Source organism: Eurypyga helias, unplaced genomic scaffold (assembly GCF_000690775.1).
Source record: "Eurypyga helias isolate BGI_N326 unplaced genomic scaffold, ASM69077v1 scaffold4251, whole genome shotgun sequence".
Classification (NCBI taxonomy): Eukaryota; Metazoa; Chordata; class Aves; order Eurypygiformes; family Eurypygidae; genus Eurypyga; species Eurypyga helias.
In genome coordinates this window covers 2,106-29,313 of record NW_010232624.1, presented here as the reverse complement: position 1 = coordinate 29,313, position 27,208 = coordinate 2,106, and the positions used below count along the sequence as shown (strand labels likewise).

The 27,208-nt window shown below is 35.6% G+C and overlaps 1 protein-coding gene across 1 annotated transcript in view; it reads right to left on the bottom strand.

Moving 5' to 3' along the window:
* The window catches only part of LOC104516934 (glutamate receptor ionotropic, kainate 2), a gene marked incomplete at its 5' end in the record, with an annotated part of 32,252 nt that extends 10,364 nt beyond the window's left edge, over positions 1-21,888 (bottom strand). Inside the window, 2 exons of the mRNA XM_010161443.1 lie at positions 4,591-4,841; positions 21,663-21,888. Coding sequence (XP_010159745.1) covers positions 4,591-4,841; positions 21,663-21,888 — 477 coding nt within the window. The remainder of the gene's footprint in view (positions 1-4,590; positions 4,842-21,662) is intronic.
* Between the last annotated feature and the right edge of the window lie 5,320 nt (positions 21,889-27,208).

Genomic DNA, 27,208 nt, shown 5'->3' with positions numbered 1-27,208 from the left:
GTCAGGACAACCTCTAGCCTATTATCTCCTACTCCTTCCCATTGTGTCAACTGAAATGTCAAAATTCTGCCATAGACTTTGTTATTCCTAATACTTTGTTTGGGAAAAAAAAAAAAAAAAAGTGATACTATGTACTTGGTAGGAGTAGAGGAGTTATTTAGCTCAAAATACACCCAAGGTCACCACATTACTCAAATGTGTGTTTGAGGTAGACAGCAAATTCAGAATTATTGGCAATCACACAAACCCCCACAATTTCTAATAAGTTTAAGATCAAATACTACCATAACTTAAAGTGTCTGCAGCTCAGTAAATTTTTGAGCCAGCAAAACAAAACCAAATATAGTTTGTGCATTTTGCAGAATGTGTTTGAAATTTTTGTAAACAATTTATCAGGGCCAAGAATCAACCAGTTAAGTTTGTGTCATCTTCAAAGATATAGTTAGACTCATATCTAGGTCACAGTTCAACATTCAGAGTTTCTTGTCCAATACAATCTGCAGTTGTAAGTAAAATACTATTTTGTATGTAACACACCTGCATATGCACAGCCACTGATATCTGCTTTGGGTCCAGTCCTGCTAACTGTTCATTCATTGTACCTTGTGAAATAAACTATCCAGACTGATCTTTCTCCATTCAATTGTGTAGCTGAGCAGTGACTTATTTGCCATGGAAAGATCAATAGGTTTTGTCTTTCTTGGGAAATATATGCAAAATATAAAACCTAGTGAAATCCTTGAAGTACACTGAAGTGTTTCTCATTTCCTGGGCTGTATCCGGAGAGGTTTGGCCAGCAGGTCGAGGGAGGTGATTCTGCCCCTCTACTCTGCTCTGGTGAGACCCCACCTGGAGTGCTGCGTCCAGCTGTGGAGCCCTCAATATCAGAAGGATATTGACCACTTGGAGCGAGTCCAGAGGAGGCCACGAAGATGATCAGAGGGCTGGAGCTCCTCTCCTATGACGAAAGGCTGCGAGAACTGGGCTTGTTCAGCCTGGAGAAGAGGAGGCTCCAAGGAGACCTCATTGCAGCTTTCCAGTATCTGAAGGGGGCCTACAAGGGTGCTGGGAGAGGACTTTTTACAAGAGCCTGTAGTGATAGGACAAGGGGTAATGGGTATAAATTGAAATCAGGGAGGTTTAGATTAGATGTCAGGAAGAAATTCTTCACAGAGAGGGTGGTGAGGCACTGGAACAGGTTGCCCAGAGAAGCTGTGGATGCCCCATCCCTGGATGTCTTCAAGGCCAGGCTGGATGAGGCTTTGAGCAACCTGGTCTAGTGGAAGGTGTCCCTGCCCATGGCAGGGGGGGTGGAACTAGATGATCTTTAAGGTCCCTTCCAACCCTAACCATTCTATGCTTCTATGATTCTATGATTCTATGATTCATTTCACATTATTTGAAGTACTTAACAGATCAAAATTAATAAAATATGTATCTGTTATTTTTTCCCAAACCGATGTATTTCTGACCTGCTGATGGCTCAGAGTTTTGAATGGCTACAAATGATAGCAGAATTGAATCCATATATTGTCCTTTTCACATCCATCAGGTCTGGATCTTCTAAAAAATACTTAGTAAATTAGGACACTCATTTTTCAAATGAACTAGCCACAGTGTCAGTGACTGACAGTCTAACTGTGATAACATCCAGGCTTACCTTTGACTTTGAAAGGTGTCAATAAAAGAGGAATTTTTTTGTGTCTGGCGAGCGTTATGGTGGCATGACTTCATCTGTTTTGCAGAAAGACTACAGCCCATATCACATGCTTCTTTTGTGGGTTGTTTTTTGGTTTTAGAGTCTGGGGTGGGTTTTTTGTTGGTTTTTTGTTTGTTTGTTTTAGCACAGTAGGAGCATGGATATTTTGAACTGCTTTGGTTACAAGATGCAATAGTTTTGAGCAAATAGCATGATTTTGCCTGCTGCTTTTCTGAGCACAATTCCTTTCAGGATTTCACTCCTCCAACAAGGTTCACACCAGCCAATGTCACTGTTTATGTGTGCACTCCAGAAGCAGGCTGACATAAAAAATGCTAAAAAGCCCTATCTAGATTTTGCACTTTAAATATGCATTGCCTCCCCACTGGAAGTGCAACTGTATATTTTGCATACGTTAAAAAGCAAACATACATGTTAATATGCCCATTTATATCCCAGGATACTCAATATTTTCAGCAGCTGAAGTTATTTTATCTCTTTTGTTGCCTTGGTTAATGATATGACCTTTGATCTTCCCTGTTTCCAGATATTGACAAGAATTACACAAATGCCAGAATGATACTCTGATTCTAAAGGAATGAAATTATAACTGTTACCCAAAATAGGTGCCTCTTCTCTCCCTGTGGGATAGCCAAGGGAGCATTATTTGCATGGTTTACTCATCCCAACAGAGAAGATGTAGACTCTGGAAAAAGATGACACTACTGTTTCTCTTGCCTTTGGCTGCTGCTACTCACTGTCGTAGGCAGAGGGGATCTGCTACATTTGGAGAGGATGGAAGATGACACCCATTGAAGGTCTGTGGGTGCTGGGAGAAGAGTGGGTGAGGGGATGCTGGTATAATTTTCCTGCTAATTTCATTTCATGGGTAAGGTTCTACTGAAAATTTTCTGGTCTCCTGACATTGGTGTATGTGTGTGTAGTGGGGAAGGAAGGTAAGAGATTGGTGGCAAGGAAGAAAGAAAGGAAGGACACCTGACTCTTGCAACTGCTTCAGATTCACTCCTAACTTTTACTATCTCAATATTTTCCCATGAGACATTTCTGGTACAAGTAATGTTAAAAAGTCAGATACCTCCATTCATTGCTACCTCTATCCATGATTAAAAAAAAATCAAAACAAACAACAACAAAACAAACAAACAAAAAAAACCACCCCAAAATCATAGGGCTTAGAGAAACGAGTCCTTAATTAAGAAGTTTCTGTTTGCTTCCCCACACAGCTTCCAACACGCTTCTATTTTCACGTAAACTATGCATTCACACCCTGCAAATACGGAATTCATGTTACAAAATTATTATCAAAACAGTCCTGTTTTTCTCAGTGCTTGTTAAAAATACAGAAAAGCTAAACCAAATTATATTGATGTCCATATGAAATCCATATCTACCTTAGGAATGGATAAAAATTATTGAGACTTCATGGGTTACTTAAGTAACTGGTATCTCTTTCCTCACCAATTAATTTCAGAAAGATAACATTCCAATGGTATGTTGACAGAAAGGAATCAGCCTGTAGCATTATAAAGCAGAGGATCTGAATGGTCCTTTAAGAATTTAATAAAATGTACCCATGTTCAAACTGTGTTTAGGACCTTGTAACCTCACAATGCTTTTTTGTGTATTGGGAAATAAAATTCTTTAATAATATAACAGGACACGCATACCAAACGGCTGCCTCATAATTTCAGAAAGATAACATTCCAATGGTATGTTGACAGAAAGGAATCAGCCTGTAGCATTATAAAGCAGAGGATCTGAATGGTCCTTTAAGAATTTAATAAAATGTACCCATGTTCAAACTGCGTTTAGGACCTTTGTAACCTCACAAACCTCACAAAAAAAAAGAAAAAAGGACAACATTGTAAATTACCTGAGTAGTAATTCAAGTTACAAAAACTTACCAGTAGCATTGGGAAAAAACCCAATATAAATACTGTTGGATTTACTACTGATTTTATTAAATTGCACTTCTAAATAGAACTATAGAATATGCCATAGGTCACAAGCTCCTCAAAAGGAGAAGAAGAAAAAAAGAAAAAACCTAGCAAAATCTGACATTTTCTCTTAATTTTTAAAATTCAGAATATTTCACAGCAATAAAGTATACAGTTTGAGTTTAGGTTTAAACATGGGCACATATACATTAAAAGATTTATTTATTATGCAAAAATGATATTTCCAAATAATAATTTCACAGGATATTAGTGTTAGCACAATTACAGTATTTTGATTGTATAAATTGCAAGTATAGAACAAATTAACACTAGAATTTTCAAAACCTAGTCAGTTTGAAATTACAGGATATTGTATCAGTAGTAAACCCAACAACAAAAAAACAAACCAACAAACAAAAAAACCCCACCAAAACCAAACATGCTAATGTAATCTTTTCCAGATGATACCAGGATAACTTTGCAAGTATAAACTTCTGTAAAGAACATTTCTATAGAGACATGTTTAGAGTTTTACTTTGAGCTATGGACAGTTTGTCAGTTGAAAATCAGAATTATCTGTAGAAGATTAATTTGTTTCCCATTACAGTTTCAGATTTCTTCTTCATCCATAAAATTAACTGCAGTGAACTTCCAGGAGTAAAAAGCTGTCTTTTTTCAGGCTTGAATAAGAGGAGAAATAGTCACTTGTCCTGAAATCTGGCTACAATTAAACATATTGAAGACAAATTAAAAGCTGTAAATGTAAAATGTCGGATACTTTGTCGTGATCCTTTGTTAAAAAAGTAGTGCACTACACAATAAACAATCAGTACGCATCACCCACATTTAGCTACCAAATAGTTAAAGGATTCTTAAAAAAAAAACCCAAAAAACCATAAATATGAAACAAAATAGGAAAACACCAATATTTACCTTTTCCAACTGTGCATTTTTTTTTGATTTGTACAAAAACTCCCCCACTGCCACAAAGACAGAAAGCACCAATCCTGCTGCCAGCACGATGAAGATTCCTCCAATATTCTGCACTCCCAAAGCACTGGCCTCTTTACTTTCCTCCTCTGGGCAGCCATTGCCTCTCCACCATTTCTCTTTCATCATGTGGAGCTTGCCCTCCTCTTGCAGCTGAAGAATTGCTATAGTGATTTTATCTCTATATGGAGATCCTAAAGAGACCAGAGGGAACATAACATTGCATGACGTATATTTTAAGGAAAGTTAATTATTCCTGAGAAGAATAAAATGTAATATAATGTCACAGGAAAAACTATATCCTCTAGAACAATAACATTTATTGAAAAGCCATTTCCGTCTCACCACGGTCACACTAGTCACATAAATACAAACCCACATATGCACACACAAATAAATACATACATGCAAAAGTAATCCAGAAGGTGTTGCCTTTAAACCAGACAACTTGATGCAACAAGTCCTATCACACTTTCCCATGATAATCAAACATCTTCATGCCCAACTATTATATCGAACCAAATAGTATTAATCTTTCAATTTCCATCAAGCTTTTAATTATGCTGCAGTAGATTTAGTCTAATATGCATAAATCTACAGCTTGTTTCTTCATAGCTTGTTACCCTAAAGCTAATCCGAGCTTTGGTATGTTATGAATGGTTTATACTATTACTTTATTAAAAGGAAGAAACAACTATGTATGCTTAAGGACAAAGCCACAAAAGTCTCCATTTGATAGATTGTCACGATGCCTTCCAAGCAAGCATTTTCTTATTAACAGTACCAGGTAGCAATGCATTCACAAAGGTAATGTTAAGTGTGTTTGGATAACAGGGATGTAAACTGTGATATATTAAAGCATATCTTTTTCATAACCAGTGCTTTAAAAAGGTATGATAATTTCGCAGCATTCAACCTTTCAGCATCTTAAGGGGCAGTTCAAAGGACAGTGTCCTACCTTTTTATGTCATCTGCTCTCTTTTTCTTTATATAGTGCATAAGGGCTTTTCAATGGGGATTTTTAAATCTACCTTAATTAATAAATAATGCCAATGGAGAAAGCTTTTATTTTCTGAATGTTAGGGAATAAATCACAGCAGTTAGAGGTGCTTCCTGTGTAATGTTTAAGAAGAGAACAAAGCCATCTTTTTTCTTCTCCTCCTTCAAAAATATACACAAAAGACTCTTTATTAAAGTGGCTGAGAAATCCCAGGGGGGGGAAAAAAAAGATAGATGAAAATGCATAACATTCCTTCATTCATGTCATATGCAATTCTACAAAGAATCTGTCCTCTTTCTCTTTCTGACATAATGTTACTTACTAGCTAAAATTTTTACAGTGTTTCCTTTGGCTGAGCAATAAAATGCATTTCCATTAACTTTATACCTTTTAAAAAAGAATCCTCAGTATCATTTAGAGAGATGCTACCCATTTGACTATTTCATGTACTGTGATCAACTGTGAAGGATCTGAATGAAAGCATGGATAGGATATTTTATACTCTTTACACTCAGAAAATATATTTTTTCTTTTGGAATTTCTTTCAATTTATTCTTTATTTCCTAAATTTCTTCTTACATATCTAGAGCTTATCATGGGAATAAAGTTAACAGCAAAGGGTTGCTATGCCAGCACAGAAGTAAAATATAGAAAGGGCCAATAATTACAAACCACTCTTGGCTTTTCCTTTATTCCACAATAAAAGGTGGGAAAAGCTGGCCTGAAAATATTTACGTTGCAAGAACTTTTGCTTTTATCATCTGTGCTTAGAAATGAATCCTGTTCTGTATTAGGAGCTAAACTGTATTTACACAGGACTATATGGGAAGCACAAAGAAAGGAAAACAAATTATTTTTCACTCTCTTGTGCATACAGGAGCCTAAGTCTCACCATTCCAGACCATCCTGATTAAGCTGAAACTCTGCAAAACCCCATACTTGACACACTTCTTCAGTCAGATGGAAGAAAGAAAGTGATTAGTTCACAAGAGCCTGGGGAAGTGTAAGTGCATCCTATAATCTTTTGGGAATATTTTCAACATTTCACTGCCTATAAATATTTAACAACAACAACCTAAATAACATTAGGTTCTGAGATGTAGTCTTGGACCCAGTTTAAAACCATCCTCTGACAGGCTGCTTTCTAATTAAATTGATTTGCATTTTCTTTCCACACATTCTGTTGGTCTAAATATAGGCAGTGCCAACTATTCTTCATGTATTATTTATGTATTCTAGGGACCAAATTTGTACACATGCAGTTCTGGTCCATTTGAAGCACTTAAAAAACTGAATTAACTGAGGAATTCATAGGCAGAAACTAAAAAGCACAGACTAATACTATTTACAGTTTTTTAAGTTTATGAGGATTGCTTTGGAATCATGGAGTTAAATATCGATCTTCCTGGTTATTTGCAAAATTTTGCACAAATAGTGGTAAAGTGAATCAAATACATGGTCTTTGGTGTTTTTACTGCAATATTTGTATTTGTTATACCTTATTATCTGTCTTAAAAGTGATAATCTCACAAGTAAAGATCGATGTGAGATGACCAGCTTTGCATACTGCTGCTGTTAAATCAAGCATTTAAAATTCAATACCCATGAAAAAGCTAACATTCAATATTGTAGTTCTATTTCTGAATGGCTTACAATGTTCTAAATACATTGATTCATGTTTTGCAACAAATAATGTGTATAACTAATACTCTGATATTTGAAAAGAAGTAATTTTAATGCTGTTTATACTGATTCAAGTTTCTATTAAGAGAACAAAAGAAGCACAGCAACGGTATTATTTCCTAATTTTTTATTTGGGCATAGATTTTTTTTTTTTTTTTTTTTTTAATACAGGCTGGATTGCAAGTCCTAGCAATGGAAAATCCACCCAGAAGCATCAGAAGTGGCTAAAAGTATCATGGCCTGATCTGTGAATGATAAAGTTAGCATACAATAGAAGAGAAAATAAATAGAAAAATATGGGCAAGACATCCAGATCACACTCTGGATGTTAAAACTGTTTTCTTTGCAAAAATGAAATTTCAGCAGTTAAATGTAAAATATTTTTGACATTAACTAGTAATTTTCCCTATCACATGACTGAAAGATGAATCAAGCCCTTCCATGAGGTGTTGCAAGAAGACCATGTGATGTTTTTTACTTTTTTTTTTTTTAATCAGAAGTATTTCAAGAGAATTTACTGTTCATGAGAAGAAAAAAAAAAAAAAGGAGAGAACTTTACTCTGCCACGGGAAGAAATGTGAACTTCACATCTCAACTTTCAATAAAAACACGAGCAGTTGAAAAAAATTCTTACCAGTCTATGTTTGTGGGGAAGACTGGGAGGGGACAGAGACTCTGATATTTAAAACTCTATTCCAGAATCAGGGAAAAATGTGAATATATAACCCTCCATTCAGTGTAGAAAAAGGGAGAAGTCCACTGCAGAAATATTTGACTTTTTCTACCTTTTCTTTTCCTGGTTCCTACTGCTTTCATATCTCTATCAACTGATGAGCTATTCCTATGACAAACCAGAAGTGGAGGGCCTACAGAATATAAGAAATATATTCTTCTCTATACATTATTTGCTTATTTCACTCTAGCTGTTTGCAGCAATAAGAATTTCTGACAGTTAGAGTAGTGGTCTCCTTAGATAATTTATATTTGAAACTTTTGTTTCTTACATTGTTCTCTCTGTCCATCAGTTACTACGATGAAGCTTCTCTTTTGTTTTTACAAGACAGAATTTAGTCCAGGCTTTTGGAACAGACATTCCTTGCTAGGGGATAACTGGTGATACAATATGTGGAGTTCAGTGTTTCTTAAGTTTCGTGCATACTGGAGTCATAGGCATGACAGAAACAAAATGGAAGGGATTTCATTTACACATAATTGTGAAGTAGATGTTTAGATTATGAGTAACCATGGAAAAACTACTTGCTACGGCCTCCTGCATCACAGGGCCTGAAACACCTTCCAGAAACCTGTAGCATAGTCAACACTCAGTAATAAAGACTGACAGCCACAGTTAACATGCCATAAAAAAAGAATAGGCAGCTCAGGGGCACTGGGTATAGGAGAAGCACTTACTTTAGCTCCACATAAATGTTTTTCTTTTAAAAGTCACAGCCAGTTCTGCTTCCTAATTCTGTTAACCCACTCTAATTGGGATGGAAGGGCAGTGACCGAGGGAAGGGTCAACATAGCTTGGTCTGTTCTTCCTATCTGTGGATTCAAATGTCTCCAAGCAACACACAAAGAGGGATATTGCCAGTTTCCAGTCCCTGGCTCCACTTTAAAAATCAGCTCATTTTCACATAAGAAAAGATCACTGAGGACTCTTTCCAGGTCATGGAGTAATGCCATTGCCGTAGCTGGGGATTTGATGGATTAAAATTCTTTGGCAATCATAGGAAGCAAACAACATCCCACAGTGAAGAGAAAAGCAATAAATCAAAAGAAAAGGCAAAAGTTCCTTTAAATTTGACACAGGAGTAGATCCTCCTTTATCCCAAAATCTGTATCTCATTTTAACTCCAAGTAAATGAGCAAGGCTCACCAATAAAAATAAAAATAAAAATAAAAAATACACCACAGACCAAACAGTCAATCTACTGATGTAAGAATTAGTGATTGGTCAGATATTTTTAAGAGTATAGAATAAAATTGAGATTATTGCATTACACCAGGAGATGGTTGTGGTTCTAAATGTAGCTTTGATAAGAGGCTTTCTTTGTGATGTTAAGTGAAACACCTTTTTCTTGTTTCTTATCTCCTCTGTGCCTCACAGCAAATTTGTTGGTTTATATTTATGAAATGATCAGAGATTACAGCATTCTTACATCTAAGGTACACATGAATTAATAGCAAAACATGCCAACCACACAAACTTTAAATATACTTCCCAAGTGCACTTAAAACAACTGCTATATAAATAAACTTTAAGTGAACACAGGCCATTTTAATGTCGGTTTAAAAATCTTGGGGTTTGCACCCCAAGAGTAATTTATATACATTTCCTATTCATTTATGATTAATGCATTAAAATATATAATAGATTTAAATACTAATAAAAAGTGTACATCTTGCACCTCTACCAGCTGTCCTTCTACATCCCTATGGACTTTTGGCTCATGGACTCTTACACTTCTTGGCATGAAGAAGCCTTTTTTAGAGCTCTTCATACAACATATATTGTGGACAGTATTGGGAATAAATAATAAAGAGACAGGCCTAATATAAGAAATACAACTTTAATTTAGCTGTGTTTCATATACATTACATTTCCTATTCTTGTGTTTCAGATTAAATACATAACTTTGAATTTACTATTGTTTTCTAAGGGGTGTATCAAGATGAAACAAAATCAGTCCTGAATCTGATTGTTAACCCCAACACTTCATGCTACATCAAGATTGCCATATTGTAATATTAGACATACTGTAAACATTAAATTTTCATTAAGTTGCTGTTATTAAAATGGAAAATCTTCAGCAGATGTTTACAGCAGTCTAAGCTACACCATATCTAATTGAAACTGCAAACATTCCAAACAAAATCCAAAACAAAGCTGTTCACTATTCCTACATGTATGGTTTGGAAAAGACAAGTTTCTGGTAAGAACAGGAAAAATTTTAAATCAGTATTTTATTCAAAATGTAATCAAAAACGTTTTACAAATGTTGTGTTCTCTAATTGTTTTCGCTTCTTCCCTTCTTAACCATTCCCAACCCATGCCAATTTCTCATTGTTTCTTTATAGACTGTCACTAAAAAGTTCATATAAGTTTATAAAGATTAAATGTAACAAAGAGGGATCATGTAGCTCAGGTTTATTTCATATTATAATTCTCATAAGTTTCCATCTATAATTATAAAACATAATTGATATCAAAATAAGATTAATACATGGGAGATTTAGGACTACAACAGCAATTAATGAATTGTTGTGTTTGTAAATACTTATGGTTTTAGGACTGGAAAGAGGACATATCTAATATATTAACTTTTAACTAGCTTAAACATATCTACTCTCCACTGTGAATAAATTGCAAAACAATGCATATATAGTGGTTGCCTATAATTTATAATTTAAATAAGATACCATGATAACAGGTTTAATAGTTAATATACAGCATTTTTCTCTATTACTTTTTATAATACCACGATAACCTGAACAGAATGAAGGCCTCTACTTTACTGTTTTAAATGCTCAGATCAATATTACATTATTGTATTAGACATGAATATTCTATCCGACTTTTTGTCTTGTTTTCTTCTTTCTGTCTTTTAAAGCTTTTCTAGTTTTCTCAGCCCCTCTTTAAACTATCATTGTAAACAGCTCTAAAGCATAGCTCTTAGGTAAAATACTGAATTCAAACAAATGAAAGTTAGTAAATTTTTTCATAGACTCTTCATGCATTGTAATATCACAGTTTGAAAAGATCATAATCATAATAGACTATTATCTCTCCACCCCTGTTGAGCTGTGCAGCTGCAGAACAGGAATATACCTTTGTTCAAACTTGTACTGAGAAAATCAGTGATATTTTTACCACAGCTAAAATTATTTCATATTTATATAGTGTGTTTTTTTTTCAATTCTCTTGCAAACATGTATCAGTCACATATGAAAGGTTTGCAAATATAGCTTCCTTTGTGGAAAATATTTCTCTTACACTACGCAGCAACAAATAGTTGAATAAGGAAGTCTAACAAAATGATACATGCAGTTCTCCTACATGAGAAGATTTTAGGCAGGCAGACAAGAGTATGTTGAAAAACAAAAAAATATAAGGTCATAGCAAAAGTGTCTATACCTGAAAACCCAGTTCACCCAAACACCCCAACCCCCTGCCAAGCTATAAGGGAAATTCTGAAAACAATTAATGCCAGTGTTTTGCCATTAGCTATTTCATCATGGGTGAGGTATGAAATGGCCTTGGGTACATCTAACTGCAATGCTTTCTTAAATCTGGGCAATCTTCACTGAAGTTATATATGTAAAATAATTTAGACCTTTGGAGTTGCCAGAATTCCAATAAAGTCTCACACTGCATTTATTGGTCATGATAAGAAGTTTCAGCTGCTACTGTTCTATTAAGTGATGTTCCATATAATTCTAATCCCCCAGATAAACAGGAGAAGCTGACTCTTTGAGGCTTTCAATGCAGATTTCTGTTCTATTCAGGTTAAAGTGATTAGGGAGGCAAGGCAGTCAGTTCTTGCTTGATCTTTGGGAAAAGAAGGCATCAGCTAACTTTGTGCATCATAAATACGGTAAGATTAAGAAGCTCAACTATTCAAAGTGTGCTTAAAAACATTGACTTTCATTGTTTCGTTCATTATGCTGTTTTTCTATAAAGCACCGTAGCAGATTTAAAGCCATTCTGAGGACAGCATTCTGTCCTCAGTAGTGGGGTTGGATGAGATTGTGACAATTCAGATTTATCAAGAGCTTCCAGAGCTGGCTTTTTTTTTTTTTCCCCTTCAGTACAAAGGAATCATTTGGGGGCAGAAAATGAAACTAGGTAGGCTCAAACTAAAAGGGGTTTCTATTTACCCCTTTGGGATGCAATTCAAGTCACTGTTCAAAGAGAAAAGGCTTGATTCTGTAGTTAAAAAGTCTGAAGTATTTTCATCACAAAACTGTTGTATTTCAGTACTATAAAAGGCAGAACTTTGGAAGTGTCCTCTGAAGATTGTCTACTCCACTCCACCTGCTCAAGCTACAGTATGTTACGCAGAGCATGTTGTCCAGTTGAGTTCTGAATATCTCCAAGGATGGTGACTCCACAACATCTCTGGGCAATCTGCTGTAGTGTTTAATCACCCTTACTGTAAAAAAGTTTTGTGTGTGTGGTTTTTTTCTTCTCACATTTAAATGGAATTTACTTAATTTCAGCTTTTGTCCTACGTATCCTGTCTAGTCACTGGGTGCCAATGAAAAAATCGTGAGTCTCTCATCTTTATTTTCCCTTAACATGTACTTACACATATTCATCAGATACCCACTGAGCTTCCTTCTTGAGGCTAAAACTCCCAGCTCTGCCAGCCACTCCTGTAACCTTCAGAAAGGCTGTGGTAAGTTTGCTTTCACTTATTACATGTCCCCCAGAAAAACTTTAAAGCATTGAGTTAGAACATTGGGTGGTGGGTGATACTTACTCAGTGAGCCTGGGTTGATGGGAAATGAGATCACGCTTCTAATAGACGGTGAAAAAGGGATACAAATGGAAATGCAAGACAGACAAAACAAATAGCTGGTTCTGCAGCTTTTTCAGACCAAGAATGTCTAAAAGCAAGCAAGCACCATATGCTGGCATGTAACACACAAGATTTATTTCTAATTAGGGGTGACATATCAGGACAGACACATTTTACATTTGTAGACAAGTCTTTGACAATGTAATACATACATACGGTCCTAGGAATTATAACATAGAAACTGAAGTTTTAGCTTAACTGAAGTCTTTACTTCAGTTACATCTGTTCATTGATTCCTACTAAAAACATTTCTTTATGGCAGAGTCTGCTCACAACAGCTACTGGACATCAGGAGTTTTAGCCATTCATTATTAATACACAGCTCAGTATCTTAGCATGCTTCTCAGACAATGCATCAATATGCTCATACTTCTGCGGCAACTCATAAACAGTTCTTTCATCAAATATGTTAACTACACATTCTTACATTTCAGCAACAATAAATTAACTGCTCAAGCATTTGAAATTCTAAAATTAGTTTTAATACATGGCTTGACCAGCATAAAAATAAATAATTTGCACTTATTTTTGGTGCATTATGTTCAACTAATTAAAAGATATGTATTAATTTGTTTTAGTTACACAATAACTGAATTTCAGCACTTTTATACATGTATAAGTGATTAATATTACAGTTCAAATTATATGAAGGATTACAGATTAGGTGCAGGCAATCAGAAGAAAATGGCTTTCTGTGTTGGTTTCCTATTTATTCCTACAGAGACAGATCTGCTTATATGTCTCATCTCCAAGGACTGGTAAAAAAAATATTTGTATTACATAATGTGTGTGTTCTGAAGGTAATAAGCAGCTTCAAGAGAATTAGGGTGTCTTAACAGTAAAACCAAATGATTGCTTAGAAATTATTTTTTATCGCTATTACTGTTTGTAGTGCTTAAGACTTTGAAAACTATAGGCAAGGGACAATGTTTATATGTTTAGTGTTGAAGTTCAGAGTGCAAAAATTGCTCAGTGTTTATTAAACATATGTGAAATTACCTAAGAATGTATAATATATACATAAGCACATATGAACATTTTCTAAGTGCTGGACTGTAACATGGAAATTTTTCTCCAAGAGCAGTACTTTACAACAGGAAATAGACAAGGATAGCTCAGATATACTCAGTGTCCTACACAATATAAACAGGAAATAGCTGCAGGGTCTGAAATTTCACCAGTGGTTAAATGGAAAGCCAACGTTGACAGTTGGGTTTAGTACTTTACAGAATTAATCCAGGATTATATTTTCATTATTTCATTTATATTTCTGGACTGTTTAGTATTTTCAGATATTTAGAATTTCATTTCAGCTATGTTAGTCAAGTGTAATATTAACAATTTGGGGGATTAAATAACACATCATTGACCTCTTATGCTTTTCAAATTTGGAACTGCCTGCTCTTTCAAAAGTTCATACATAACTCATACCTGTGGCTTTGTTGCTTTTACAACCTTTGTCAAAGGAAAAAAAAAAAAGAAATAGGAAAAGGAAAAAAGATAAAAGGAAAAAGGAAAAAAAAAGAAAAATTAAAATGAAAGGACAAAGAAAATAAGAAAAAAAGAAATTAGAAGAGAAAATAGAAAAGGGACAGGAAAAAGAAAAAAAAAAAAAAGACAGAAAATAGAAGAAAGAAAAGAGGAAAGAATTGCATAAAAAATGTCATCCAGGCACTGAATAGACTAGACTAGACTAGACTGGAATATTCCAGTTGGAAGGGACCTACAGCAGTCACCTAGCCCAACTGCCTGACCACTTCAAGGCTGGTGAACAGTTAAAGCATGTTGTTAGGGGCATTGTCCAAATGCCTCTCAAACATTGACAGGTTTGGGGCCTCAACCACCTTTCTAGGCAGCTTGTTCCAGTGTTTGACCACCTTCTTGGTAAAGAAATGCTTCCTAATGTCCAGTCGGAACATTTCCTGGTGCAGCTTTGAGATATTCCCATGTGTCCTATCTCTGGATACCAGGAAGACCAGCATATCCCTCTCCACTCCTCAGGAAGCTGTACAGAGCAATGAGGTCACCCCTTGGTATCCTTTTCTTCAAACTAGCCAAACCCAGTGTCTGCTGGCACTCCTCATAGGACACGCCTTCCAGCTCTTTCCTCAGCTTTGTTGCCTTCCTCTGGATGCATTCAAGTACCTTAATATTATTTTTAATTTCTAGGGCCCAGAACTCATTATCATTATGATATTCATCTGTATCATAATCCTACTTCAACTCTTTCCAGCATTTTTCAGGTTATCTTGCTAGTCCATTGATATGGAAAGATCAGGGATACAAATGATACATTGTAGTAGGAAAAGTCATTGTTCAATTGCAGCAAGGGAAAAGTAAGTCAAAAAGATAATAAAGGGAAGAGAGTCATGTAACAGATTCAGCTCACTCCGTTTTGCAACTGATATATTATTAATATCAATAGAGCAATTTGTTTTCTTGTAATAACTGAATAGGAAGAAAGGATAAAAAATGTGTATTTCACCTTTTTCTCAAACTATTTTTACCTCACCATTACCAGATATTATAGGAACATGACTGCAATACATCTAAAGTCCCCCTTAATCTAATTCTGTAACTTCCCACAGGCCAACAATCACAGAGAAAAAGTACAGAAAAGACTAGCTCTGATTTCTTATATGCACCGTATCTCTCAAACACCACCTTCTATTTTGTATTTCTTAAGAGTTAGAAGAAATAAATGCAAATTTTTAGGATTACTTACACCTACCATTTGTCATTTCCAAAGTTTCAAAGTCATTACTTTGCATGTACCTCTACACATACAGAGTTTGGCATATACAGGAAAGTCCTGAGTTGCCACATAAGTGCAGATCATCTGAAAGGTGCGTGCCTAGTATATGTGCTCATATGGAATGTGTTTGACATATACACTTGTCAGACATTTATGAACTCCAGGTTCAACACAGAAGCAACTGGCAATTCAATACAAAATCTGCCCAAGCCAGGTGGAAAGCAGCCTGCTGTCTAACATGCTGAAGAGGAAAAGGAATTTGGATAATAAGTAAGAACCTGACACCACCTCAGAGAGATGAAGATCTGCTTTTTTGCCAAGAGATGATTTCAGATAGATTTCTTCAAATTGGAGAGTAGAAAGTGTAAAAAAAAAAAAAAAAAAAAAGGGAAAAGTATCTTTCCAGATCATTAAGGCCTTAATATAGACCACAGAGAAGTTAAATTTCTAACCTTTCATGTGGTTCACTTCACATTAACAATGATTTTAATAAATACTCATTATGGAAAATAGCATTTGTCAGATAATGCTACTGTGTTTTACAGTATGTTAACCATAATAAAGTCATATTAACTATGTTTCAGTAGGGCATGAAATCTATATTGCTGGATAGACTAGGTTCTCTTGAAAAAAGCTTACAAGTTATGCTTGATAAGAAGAAAATAAACATGTGGAATTATAAACACTTAGGAATCCTTTGCAATTGTGAATTTGTCCCAACTGGGATTTATTCAAGAATAATCCCAATTTTAAATACCTGTATAATGCATGATGAAGTAATGGGACGTTTAAAACTGCTGGAGGTGATAAGTAATACTTTAGAGGATCTATCATTAAAAGTAGAAGGTTTTCTGCATACGCAAAGAGTTTTTTCTCTCTCTCCCCCCACCGCTCTTTGTTGTTTTGTTTATGTATCTTTCCTCCCTCCCTCCCTCCTCTCCTTCATTTCTTCCTTGAATATCAGCCTTGGATGTTGAAGTGTATGCCCACAAAAAGCCAAATTCAAACTGGTAAAAGAAATATATATATGCATTTCTTATAGATACTTGTACATGATACTTATTCATATATTTGTTAGTAGAAATAAACTATGCAGCATACTTCAAGATTAATGATTATTAACAAAAGTTTTCCTGTCTACCAGATTCACTGATGAAGAGTGCAGGACTGGCATAATAGTGCCTCCTAGTAGGACATGCCAAAATAAAGCCAATAGAAAACCCTGGCATGTAGACCTTCAAACAGGAAGAAAAAAACACAGATGTGCTCTAGCAAAGCAAGTGTTACCCTCTTGGTTACAAAGATGTGATCAAAGTTGAAAAGATGGAAAATAAACCAAACCAAAATGAAACACAGCTACAAATGTGTTCTCCCTTATCTGCTCCAAAGTATCACTTCCTATCAAACATCTCATTCCAGGTGTGTTCTTCCCTTTCTTTTTCATTATAAATGAAGTGTTTCCAGCCTAGAGCAAGAGGAGGCTGACTGAAGAGGAATTCAAGTATGTAGAAGACTTGAATTTCTAAACATATATCATGAGAATCATTCATTGTATATTTAACTTATCAAACTCACTCTCTCTGGTTTATTTTTTAGTGCTGCTGGTGTCATATGTGACATATTAGTACTGAGTCCATCCCTGGAGCCCTCAGCATAAGAAAGATATCAACCAGTTGGAGTGAGTCCAGAGGAGGCCACAAAGATGCTCCGAGGGCTGGAGCACCTCTGCTATGGGGACAAGCTGAGAGAGTTGGGCTTGTTCAGCCTGGAGAAGAGAAGGCTCCAGGGAGACCTTATAGCATCTTCCAGTACCTGAAGGGGCTACAAGGAAGCTGGGGGGGACTTTTTACAAGGGCCTGTAGTGACAGGACAAGGGGCAATGGGTTTAAATTGAAAGTGGTGAGATTTAGATTAGATATCAGGGAAAAAATTCTTCCCAGAGATGTTGGTGAAGCACAGGAAAAGGTTGCCCAGAGAAGCTGTGGATGCCCCATCCCTGGAAGTATTCAAGGCCAGGCTGGATGAGGCTTTAAGCAACCTGGTCTAGTGGAAGGTGCCCCTGCCTATGTCAGGGGAGTTGGAACTAGATGCTTTTTAAAGTCCCAACATAAACCAATCTATGATTCTATGATATTAAATAAAGCTAACAGCAAAGATACCATACAGAAAGCTGCCTTGCATCTATTCAAAACATTGGTGTATTTTGTTGACTTTAAAGGTATACACTGATCCCATTTTGTACCAAAATTACATAGTTTCCAATTACCTTCCTCAAGGCTACATTTTAGCAATCTAAACTTTTTTTACTTCACTACTGTACTTTGAAAAGGATTAAAATAATCATCTAAACTCAGATTTTGCTTCTTCAGTATGTTTAGAAGGAGTTGATGACTATCCACTTCCTGATCAGATGTATTTCTCTTCTCATCTTGAGCAACTTTCTTTCTCTGAATTTAAAACTTTCACATCATGAGCAGAGAGATTTTACTATAGTACTCTAAGATGGTGCTATATATGGGTAGTTGCATTTTCCAAGCGATAATCCTATCAAAACTACTCTTATAGCATCATTTTCTGTTAGGAAAGATTTTAGCTCTTCTGCTTGTGGCTACTTAGACTCAAGCACATTATGCTCTCACTAACTATTATTCTATTAGCCTTCAAAAGGAACAAGATATGTGGCACCTGCTTGCTGTGATGCTGTTCTCTAAAAGTAACCATATCCATTCTGCGGTATTCAACATAAGGCCTGTAACAACTGTATTCCGCAAATTTAATCTTATATGCAAATACTTCTGCAACTTCAAGCCACTACTCCAGGATATAAATGGATATTTTTGTAAATTTGGGGAGTTGACATCTATATCTTTCAGATACCATGCATCTAATAAAAATATTTATGTATTGTTCTGCTCAGAGATGTGCTGCTTCCCAAATAGACACAAGTAGTAACATGTGTTTTGTTTCTGAAACCATTACACTGTCATTTTCCCAGCACTTGACAAGCTACTCTTAGGGCTATTAGCCCTAAAAATAGTTATACTATAGCCACTCTATTGTTTGTCTATAAACTTCTTCCATAATCATTAAATAATGATGAAATCTACTGTAAATTTAACGTCTTAAATTCTTTTAAAGACTAAAATTATTTTTTCCTGTAGAAGTGAGATTAGCTATAATACATGATCTTATTTTGTATTATCTACTGCTCCGAAATGTTTTTCAGCTTTAACATAGCAATATATTTAACAATAACTGCTCTGACAGGCACTATGGACATGCTTCTTCATATGGTTTCCTTTAACATCTTTGTGTGAGCTATGCATTATTTTAGCAGAGGCTACCCAATCTATTTCCTTTGTGACTATGTGGTTTATACACGGGATAAAACTTTTATAAATGTTAGTTCTCTGGATAGCATTTTATAGATACTCCCCAACTTTCTTGCTACAAGCAGAAGGGTGGGGGTGCAGTCCATACAGCTAACCCAAATTGACCACAGGGGTATTTCATTCCACTGGATGTTAAGCTCAGTATATAAATCGGCAGTAGGCTGGGGGAACATGGTTCCTTGTTTGTTTGTTAGTTAATTAGTTGATGGGTCAGTTTGTTTTCTAGATCTCTCTCTCACTCATGGGGCTCACTCAGACTCTGCTGCAGTCACTCTTGGGCTCCAGCTCTCAGGATCTCTGGCTCTGGCTCTTGCTACTCAGGAACTGGCTGGGTATCATTTGGAGGGTAGTGAGCAATTGTGTAATTTGTTTTATTGGCCATTGTTTTCATCGCATATTCTTATTGTTAGTATTATTAGTTTCACTATTTTATTAATTTATATTCAATTATTAAATTTTTCTTATCTCAATCTGTGAGCTTCCTTGTCTTGTCCTCGGATTCTCCTTCTCCACTGGAGGAGGGTGGGAGGTCAGCGAGTGGCTGTGTGTTACTAATTGCTAGCTGGGGTTAAACCACGACAAGGCCTCATCTTTCTTTCAGTTCTTACTTCAGTTCTTTTGCTTATTTTAACACTATTTCAACTCTTGTTTTACTTCATTTGGCAATCCCCAATTCCTGCATGTATGTCCTCTTTGTTTCATCTTGATTCAAGACAAATCTCAGCTCACAGATCCCCTTGTAAAACACTATTATTTCTCCTGACACAGATCATTTGCTGTTACTCGGAATCTTGCAGCTGAATAAGACCTGAATAATGTCATTGATATGATTTGAACTTAGTGAAGAAATACTGTGTGCATAGTGCCAGTTCTCCCTAGATAAGGTAGGGGACAAAGACTAAAAGACAGTTTGTTTACTTACTTCCTCCTCACCTCTTTACATCAAATATTCCTTCCTCTAAACTTTAACTCTAGAAGTCTGTTTCTGGCTTTATCATTGCTTTTCATCTGTTTTCTCTGGTGTTTACGCTGCTTCTCTGATTCGCACATAATCAAAATCATTTGTAAAATAGCCTGATCTCCCTGATTCCTATCACTTTAGCACTTCCATGGGCGTTTAGATTTCTGGTGCATGCTTCAGTTACTTCACAAGTTTGTATGCAGCTTACTCAAGGGTTTTAAACCATCACTAAGATTTAATTTTCCCCATACTAAACCTAAAAGGAAGGAGGTTTTCACCCTCAAAATAATAACAGGTTTATATATCAGAAAATACAAGATGCCAAAAAGAACAGCAGGGCTGAAGTCAAGTCCCCATAGCACAGTGTAGAAAAATTGTTATATGGATTAAAACTAGATTCCTAACAACTAAATGTTCAAATGCAAAGTGAACAGAATCTTAAGTTCTTCAGGAGATTTTAATTTCATAGCAAGTTGCTGAAATCATGAAAATTATAAAGATATTATTAAAGCTGCAGTAAATGTCTACAACATATAGGGAATCCTATATTTAATAATACTATATACCTTTTATCCAATATATTCCATTACATTTTATTCCTTTATCTTCCTTACTATGTGCTTCATTTAAAGTACTGGACACAGCTTTTGCCATACAATGGTTTAGTGCATACTATTAACACAGATAAAATCAGTACTAGATTTAAGATGTATTTTAGAAAAAATCAGTACTAGATTTAAGACGTATTTTAGAAAAACATAAAACATTCATATACATCACAGTGATAAATTATTTGTAAAAAGAAAGTTAAAACAAATTGCAAAGAAGTCAGCTGAACAATCTCACAACATGAAATAGTATCATTGTGCAGTACTGACAGTCTTTGTGTCATACCGTTTTCTATTCTGATTAGTTTTGACATTTAAAGCCAGATCCTCAGCTCACGTCCTTCAAAAATCGCTGCAGTAAATGGGAACTTAGCACCTCTGTGCTTGCTGAATCCCACCCTGTGTGTTATAACAGACAAACTAACCATCTGTCTTCGGCTTCCAATCTTGCATCTAAAGTTTTGTACCTAGTCTAGAACATCTGACCTGGAAAACATTTACAGTGTTGGAATTGCTCTGCAAAACCATATTCCACAAGCTTAATTCTGTATTTCTTTTGGCTGTGGATTATGTATGGTGTGTTATGGAATCTTTCCTTCTCTTTAAAGAATCACAGTGATTAGCCCTCTCAGTATAGAAGCATTATCCCTATTTGCTAATGCAAGCTATGTACTACTAAGACCTCATTCTCTGAAGAGAGAGATCAACATTTAAAAAACATTTTTAAATAAAATAATGTGCTGTGAGAAGTAGTTTTTGATGTTGTTTAACATATGGAAGACACCATGTAAGAAATATACCATATGAAAATGTCTAATTTGTAATAAAGTTAAGAATTTTTTCTGTTTAGAAAAATTCAATACAATCCATAAATGTCAACAAAATTTGTAATATTTTCCCCAGGTAAGAAAAAGACAATGAGAAAATAATGTTAGAAATGTAGAGAAGGAAACAGTGTATTGGAGCTTTTCTATGCTACTGCAGCAACTAAGATTAATGAACATGGAACAAATGGTTGACATATCACCTACCCATGGGAGTTCCAACGCCGTAACCTTTTGAGTCTATCAGTCCTCCAATCTGTGTTAGGTTACAGTTCCGCTGTGTGACAAACTCAATGGTTGTCGACTCCATTAAAAATGCATAATCAGAGGTAAGCACACGCTGGATACCTTCTTCATTGCTTTTGACAAGTACTGACTGCCTCCTGCTACTCATGAAGGCCCACATCTTGTCGTAAGTGGAGATTTTGGATTTCTGAAAGACAAATATTAGGTGCAACACGGATTAGAATAATATGCTTCTAAGAGTAAAAACAGTTTGCACATTGCTCTCTTACTGTATTTTACAATGTACCATGTTCTACCAAGGCATTCTTCTAAGGGTGCCTGTAACTTTCATCTCTTCTGTACCCCTCCTCTTATCTGTGTAAAACAAAAAGTTGGGCAGATTCTTCAGAAAATGTGCAATATCTGTTGTTTATCTTGTTTTCGTTGTTTAGATATTTTTATGTACGATGAAAGTCTATAGTATTTGAATTCAGTGGAAAACTATTACGTATTTCACTGTAGCCAAGTTCATCAACAACGTTGGTGAGGTTTATAGGAAAATCTGTGGATTATGGAACATTTAAAATTGTCACTTTTATTTTAAATACTCAGCTACTCCTGAGCAATCCTGAAAACCTAATGCACAGTGTGACAACCTGAAGCAAGGGAAACATTTACAGATGGCAGCATATAGAGAAAACAGTTGTGAGGGAGGGGTCAGCAAATAAATATTTTATCCATGGTACACTGCAAAAATACTTGGAGAAAGATTTTAGCTAAGAGACAGTATCACACTCTGGTCACACTATTACTAGCATGCCATTCAGAAACAGACTACGAAAAGTCCTAAAACTGAATATGTTTTCTGTTTTACTATTCCCAGTATGCAAAAAAAACCCTGTTTTAATAGGAAGAGAGTAGTCTGGGACAAAGGAGACAGTATTTTGGCACAAAGTGATGCTGTGCAACTATAGAGGACTCCCTTTATTTCACCTTTAGAAAAGATACTACCTTCCCTCATCTTTGTAAAACATGGTGCTTAAGAGATCATAACCACTGGATAAATTGAAGTTATTAAAAGTACTGAACATTTTATATTGCATTTGCTCAATCTCTTTAATAAAATGTTTCCAACTCAAGATGTATCAGAAAATGTTCAGTAATAAATCTTGCCTAGTAAACAGAATGTAGAAATACAGCATGAGAACTAGTATAGTAAGACTTTTTAAGGAGTCTTTCATCTTTTAATGTCAGCCTTAAACATAATTCTGCCATCAGCTCTGGTGGAGGTACTAAACAAAGATGACATTACAAACCTTTCTGAAGTTCAGCTGATTGGCAGTTGTAAATTCTGCCCCAGAGGAGAATTAGCAGTGTATGTGGAATAAAAAGAACATTTATTTAGAAAAAAAGATTACTTTGGCCCCCTGCTGAGATACAATCCAAGAGTCATTTCACTCTGCCTGAGGACTTAGAAAATCAAGCATTTGAACTAACTCTAGTGTCAGTGCTAACAAAACTGAAGCCTTCTAGGACTATACATGAACACATTGCTACTGTGCTGAACATAGTCTGTGGCTGATTGCAAAAGATTTTAGTAACAATGAAGGAGGAAATAATTTTTCTTTAGAATATACTATGAATGCATAGGATAGAGAAGACCAAGCAGATACGGTTTCTCCTCATAAGGTTTCTTTTCAAAACCAAATAATTCTTGCAAACATTTAATATTTCATTGTAGCATAACATACTTTAAGCAATGCATATCAGCTCTGTAGGAATCTAAATTACTATGTAATACAGAAAGGATGGAAAATAAATCTTTTTCAATATTTGTAAAATTTTACTAAAGTTCTGTATTTAATTCGTTTGACATACAATCTTTACCTCAGTACACACACACAAAAAAAAAAGCGCCACTATTAGTAATCTGAGTAATATAAAAAAGGGCAGAGAAAATAATTTTCATATACTATTACATACATATTGCTGACACATGGAGTGGGGGGGGGGGAGGAAATAAATAAAAAGCCAAATGAGCTATAATAGAAAATAAAGAAAGAATTAACTGTAATACATATGCACGTCTATATTTCTGTTAAAAAATCCAGGATGAAAATATGTTATCAGAGGGAATGGTTGCTGTCTACTGAAGCATTAGAGCATGTGAAAATATACAGTATCCTTTAAAGGACAGAGTGCTCATATTACGATGACTGATTTAATCAGCCAGGATGAAGTCAGAGATGTTATTAAAAAGGAAGGAACAAAGGTCACCAACAAAATAAGAGGAAGTTCCTGCATAGTATAGCTTGGTCACTGGAATAATTAAAGCAAAAAGTCTACACATGATTAGTGAGATTGTAGAAGATAACAAAATTTAGAACATCAGTGAACATGGCTCACCACTAGGGAGCTAACAAGGGTAAAAAAAAGTGCACAGTGGTCTCAGTTTTCTCATATAGGCAGAACACTAGAATGTCTTTGCACTGCTTTCTTCCACCCCTAAAAGCTAAAAATTGGAACTGAAATGATACCAAGGAAAACAGCCCACCTACTGTGATCCTAAATTCTAACTAGCATTAAGAAATTCTTACCAAAAATAGTTCATACTACAGGTTATGAGATTTGTTTTACACACAACAGAGAATGTTTTATCTGAAAATAAATTTAAAAAAAGAAACTCAGTAAAATACAATCATGAATTATTTTGTTCTGTGTTTGGCAAACTACTCAGACTCACATTACTCAAATCAAGAAGCCAGAACAATCAAAAGCTTCAGGAGCCCATTTGACATTGAACTGAAGGGAGTAACACTCCAATACATACATAATGCTTCTTGCAGTTATGACTGTGTCATTCATACCAATAGAAGCAGATGCTGCAGTTTACATCACATTTCCATTTTCCTTACTGTGTGCAAATCAATCCGGTTAATCAACTTACATACTCCATCAATGAAATGGATTATTTTATCTACATTAATTCACCATATTGTTTTGTCTAACTGGAAATCACTGTCTGGAAATCCAACCTAGCTTGAAATCAACCAGAAATGAAGTCTGTATAAGGTAACCTGTGGTGACATGATTTATCATGCTTGTGTTCACTCGGTAAAGCTGAAGACAAAACAGGGTAGTAAGAAAGCTCTCTATGCTTTACAACATTAGAATTTCACTGAAATAAAATTAAAAAAAACCACAAGAGAACTAACAAACAGGAAAGATGGAAATTAAAAGGTTAAGCAAATCAAGAAATGCATCTACCTGGATGGTAGCTCTCACAGTGACATTCAGAGGATACTGTCAGTGGTATACTCATTGTTCATGAATTAAAGAGCATTAACTGCCCATGTCATGGATCACAAAAGGAAGCATGGCAAAGTCTCTGAACTATATACAAATGTGAGGTTGGAAACAGAAGGAAGCATCATTAGTAATGTGTTACTTCCTGCTCTAACCTCAAGTACTGCCTAGGAAAGACAAATATTTGAACAGTGAGACTGGACCACAAGGTTAGAAAAATATCAGGATTTTGAATGAATGCCAGAATAAATAAGGATCAAAGGACAGGGAAGCAGACCTTATGATACAAGAGAAGACTGGATAAATGCACAGCAATAGTGTGCCAGGCAAACTCTGACATTTTTCTGGGAAGAAAAAATTACAGATCCATTAATGGAGATTTTTATTTTAATGACAGTAACCAACTTCTTTCCTGGCTTCTAAAGCCTTTGGGTACCACAAACAATGCCTCAGATTTGCTTTCATCCATGCAATATTTAAAGTCAAAACAAGATGTAGTAACAAAGGAAAGAGTAAAGGTAATTAAGATTAAATTTTGAGAAAAAAAATAAGCAAAAGTCAGAAGTCCAGTTCTTACATATTTTATTAAAGTACTCTCCATCACATCAGAATTAAACCATGAAAACCTTTATGTCAAAAAACCCCCACACAGGCTCCCAGTCCTACTACACTATTTTCCATTTATGACACTGCCTATAACAGCTATGTGATTTTTGTTTTCCTGAGCATTACACTTTTATTGGACACAGTCCACTTTTCATAAAGTTGCTTATGGATTTATATAAGGGCAAAGGAACAATTATGCACATTTATTCTGAGCTTCTGTAATACACAGATTATTAAATGTCACTTCTGAACTACTTTACCAAGCTCATCACTTACATTTTTGCACTGACAAAAAGAATGACATATGAAAAGTTCATTCATAAAGACCCATCTATATGAGCCTTAGCAAGGTGCCCAACATAGTCACTTATGACATCTCTGATGACGAGATGGTAGGATATGGACTGGACAGATAGAGTACCTACAGGTGGACAACTGTCTATGATGTTGTTGCTTGAAAGGTGGTAGTTAATAGCCCAAGGCCAGATTGGCATCATTAGTGGAGTGCCTCAGGGATCAGTCCTAGACCTGATATGATTCTGTAACTTTATGAACAGTTTGAAAAACTGTATGGAAAGCACCCTCACCAAGTTTCTGCATGACACCAAACAGGGAGGACAGTTAGACAAACTGCAAGAAAGACCTACCATGCAGAGAAACCTCATGAATCTAGAAAATTGGTATAACAGGAATTGTATGATGTTTAACAAAGATAAATGAGAGAAATTGATCCTAAGCATCTGTACTGGCTGGGAATTGACTGACAGGAGTGTATCTTGGCTGAAAAGCATGTAAGAATGCAACAGGACAACAAGCTCAACTTAGTAAGCAGACCATCCTTGCAGCAGGAAAGCAAACTGCAGGCTGTATCAGCACAACTATAGCCGACAGAACAAGGGATGTGATTAATCCACAGTACTTGGCACTCGTCAAGCCACACCAGAAGTGCTGTATCCATATATGGTCCTCCAAGTTCAAGACAGAATGTAAAATTGGAGAGTTTTCACCAGGGTGATCAGAGGGTTGGAGATCTTAACTTAAAAAGACTGATTGTTGGAAATGGTTGTTTTCAACCTAGAATGGAAGGCTTACACAGAACGTCGTTGTGTTCTTCCATTACCTAAAGAGGTTAGAGAGAAGTTGAAGGTATTCTCTTCATGAGGATGAATGGTGACAGGTTAAGAGGCAATAGCCTAAGCTGATGGAGGGAAGTTCTGTGTGGATGTAAGAAAAATATTCTTCATCACCAGAACAAATAAGCATTGGAATAGGTAGCCCACAGAAGTAGTGGAATCAGCTCAGGGGAATATCTGAGACAGTTTAACATGGCCCCGAATAAGCTAATCTAAGGCCTTGCTTTCAATTAGAAAAGCAGATCTGCTCCAACAAGAGAAAGGGATGTCTAAAGGTCCCTTCCAACTTTGAGTATTCATTGCTTTCTATAATTATCAGTATGAAGTTACGTACAGTAATAAGGGTTTCTGAGTCTTCTTTTGACATTGAACAATTTCAATATTCCAACCCAAAAAGTATAATTTCCGGTTTGGGAAAAAAACTCCAACCAAGTAAAACAAACCCAAAAACGATTGTGAACTTATGCAGTTTATATATCAAGC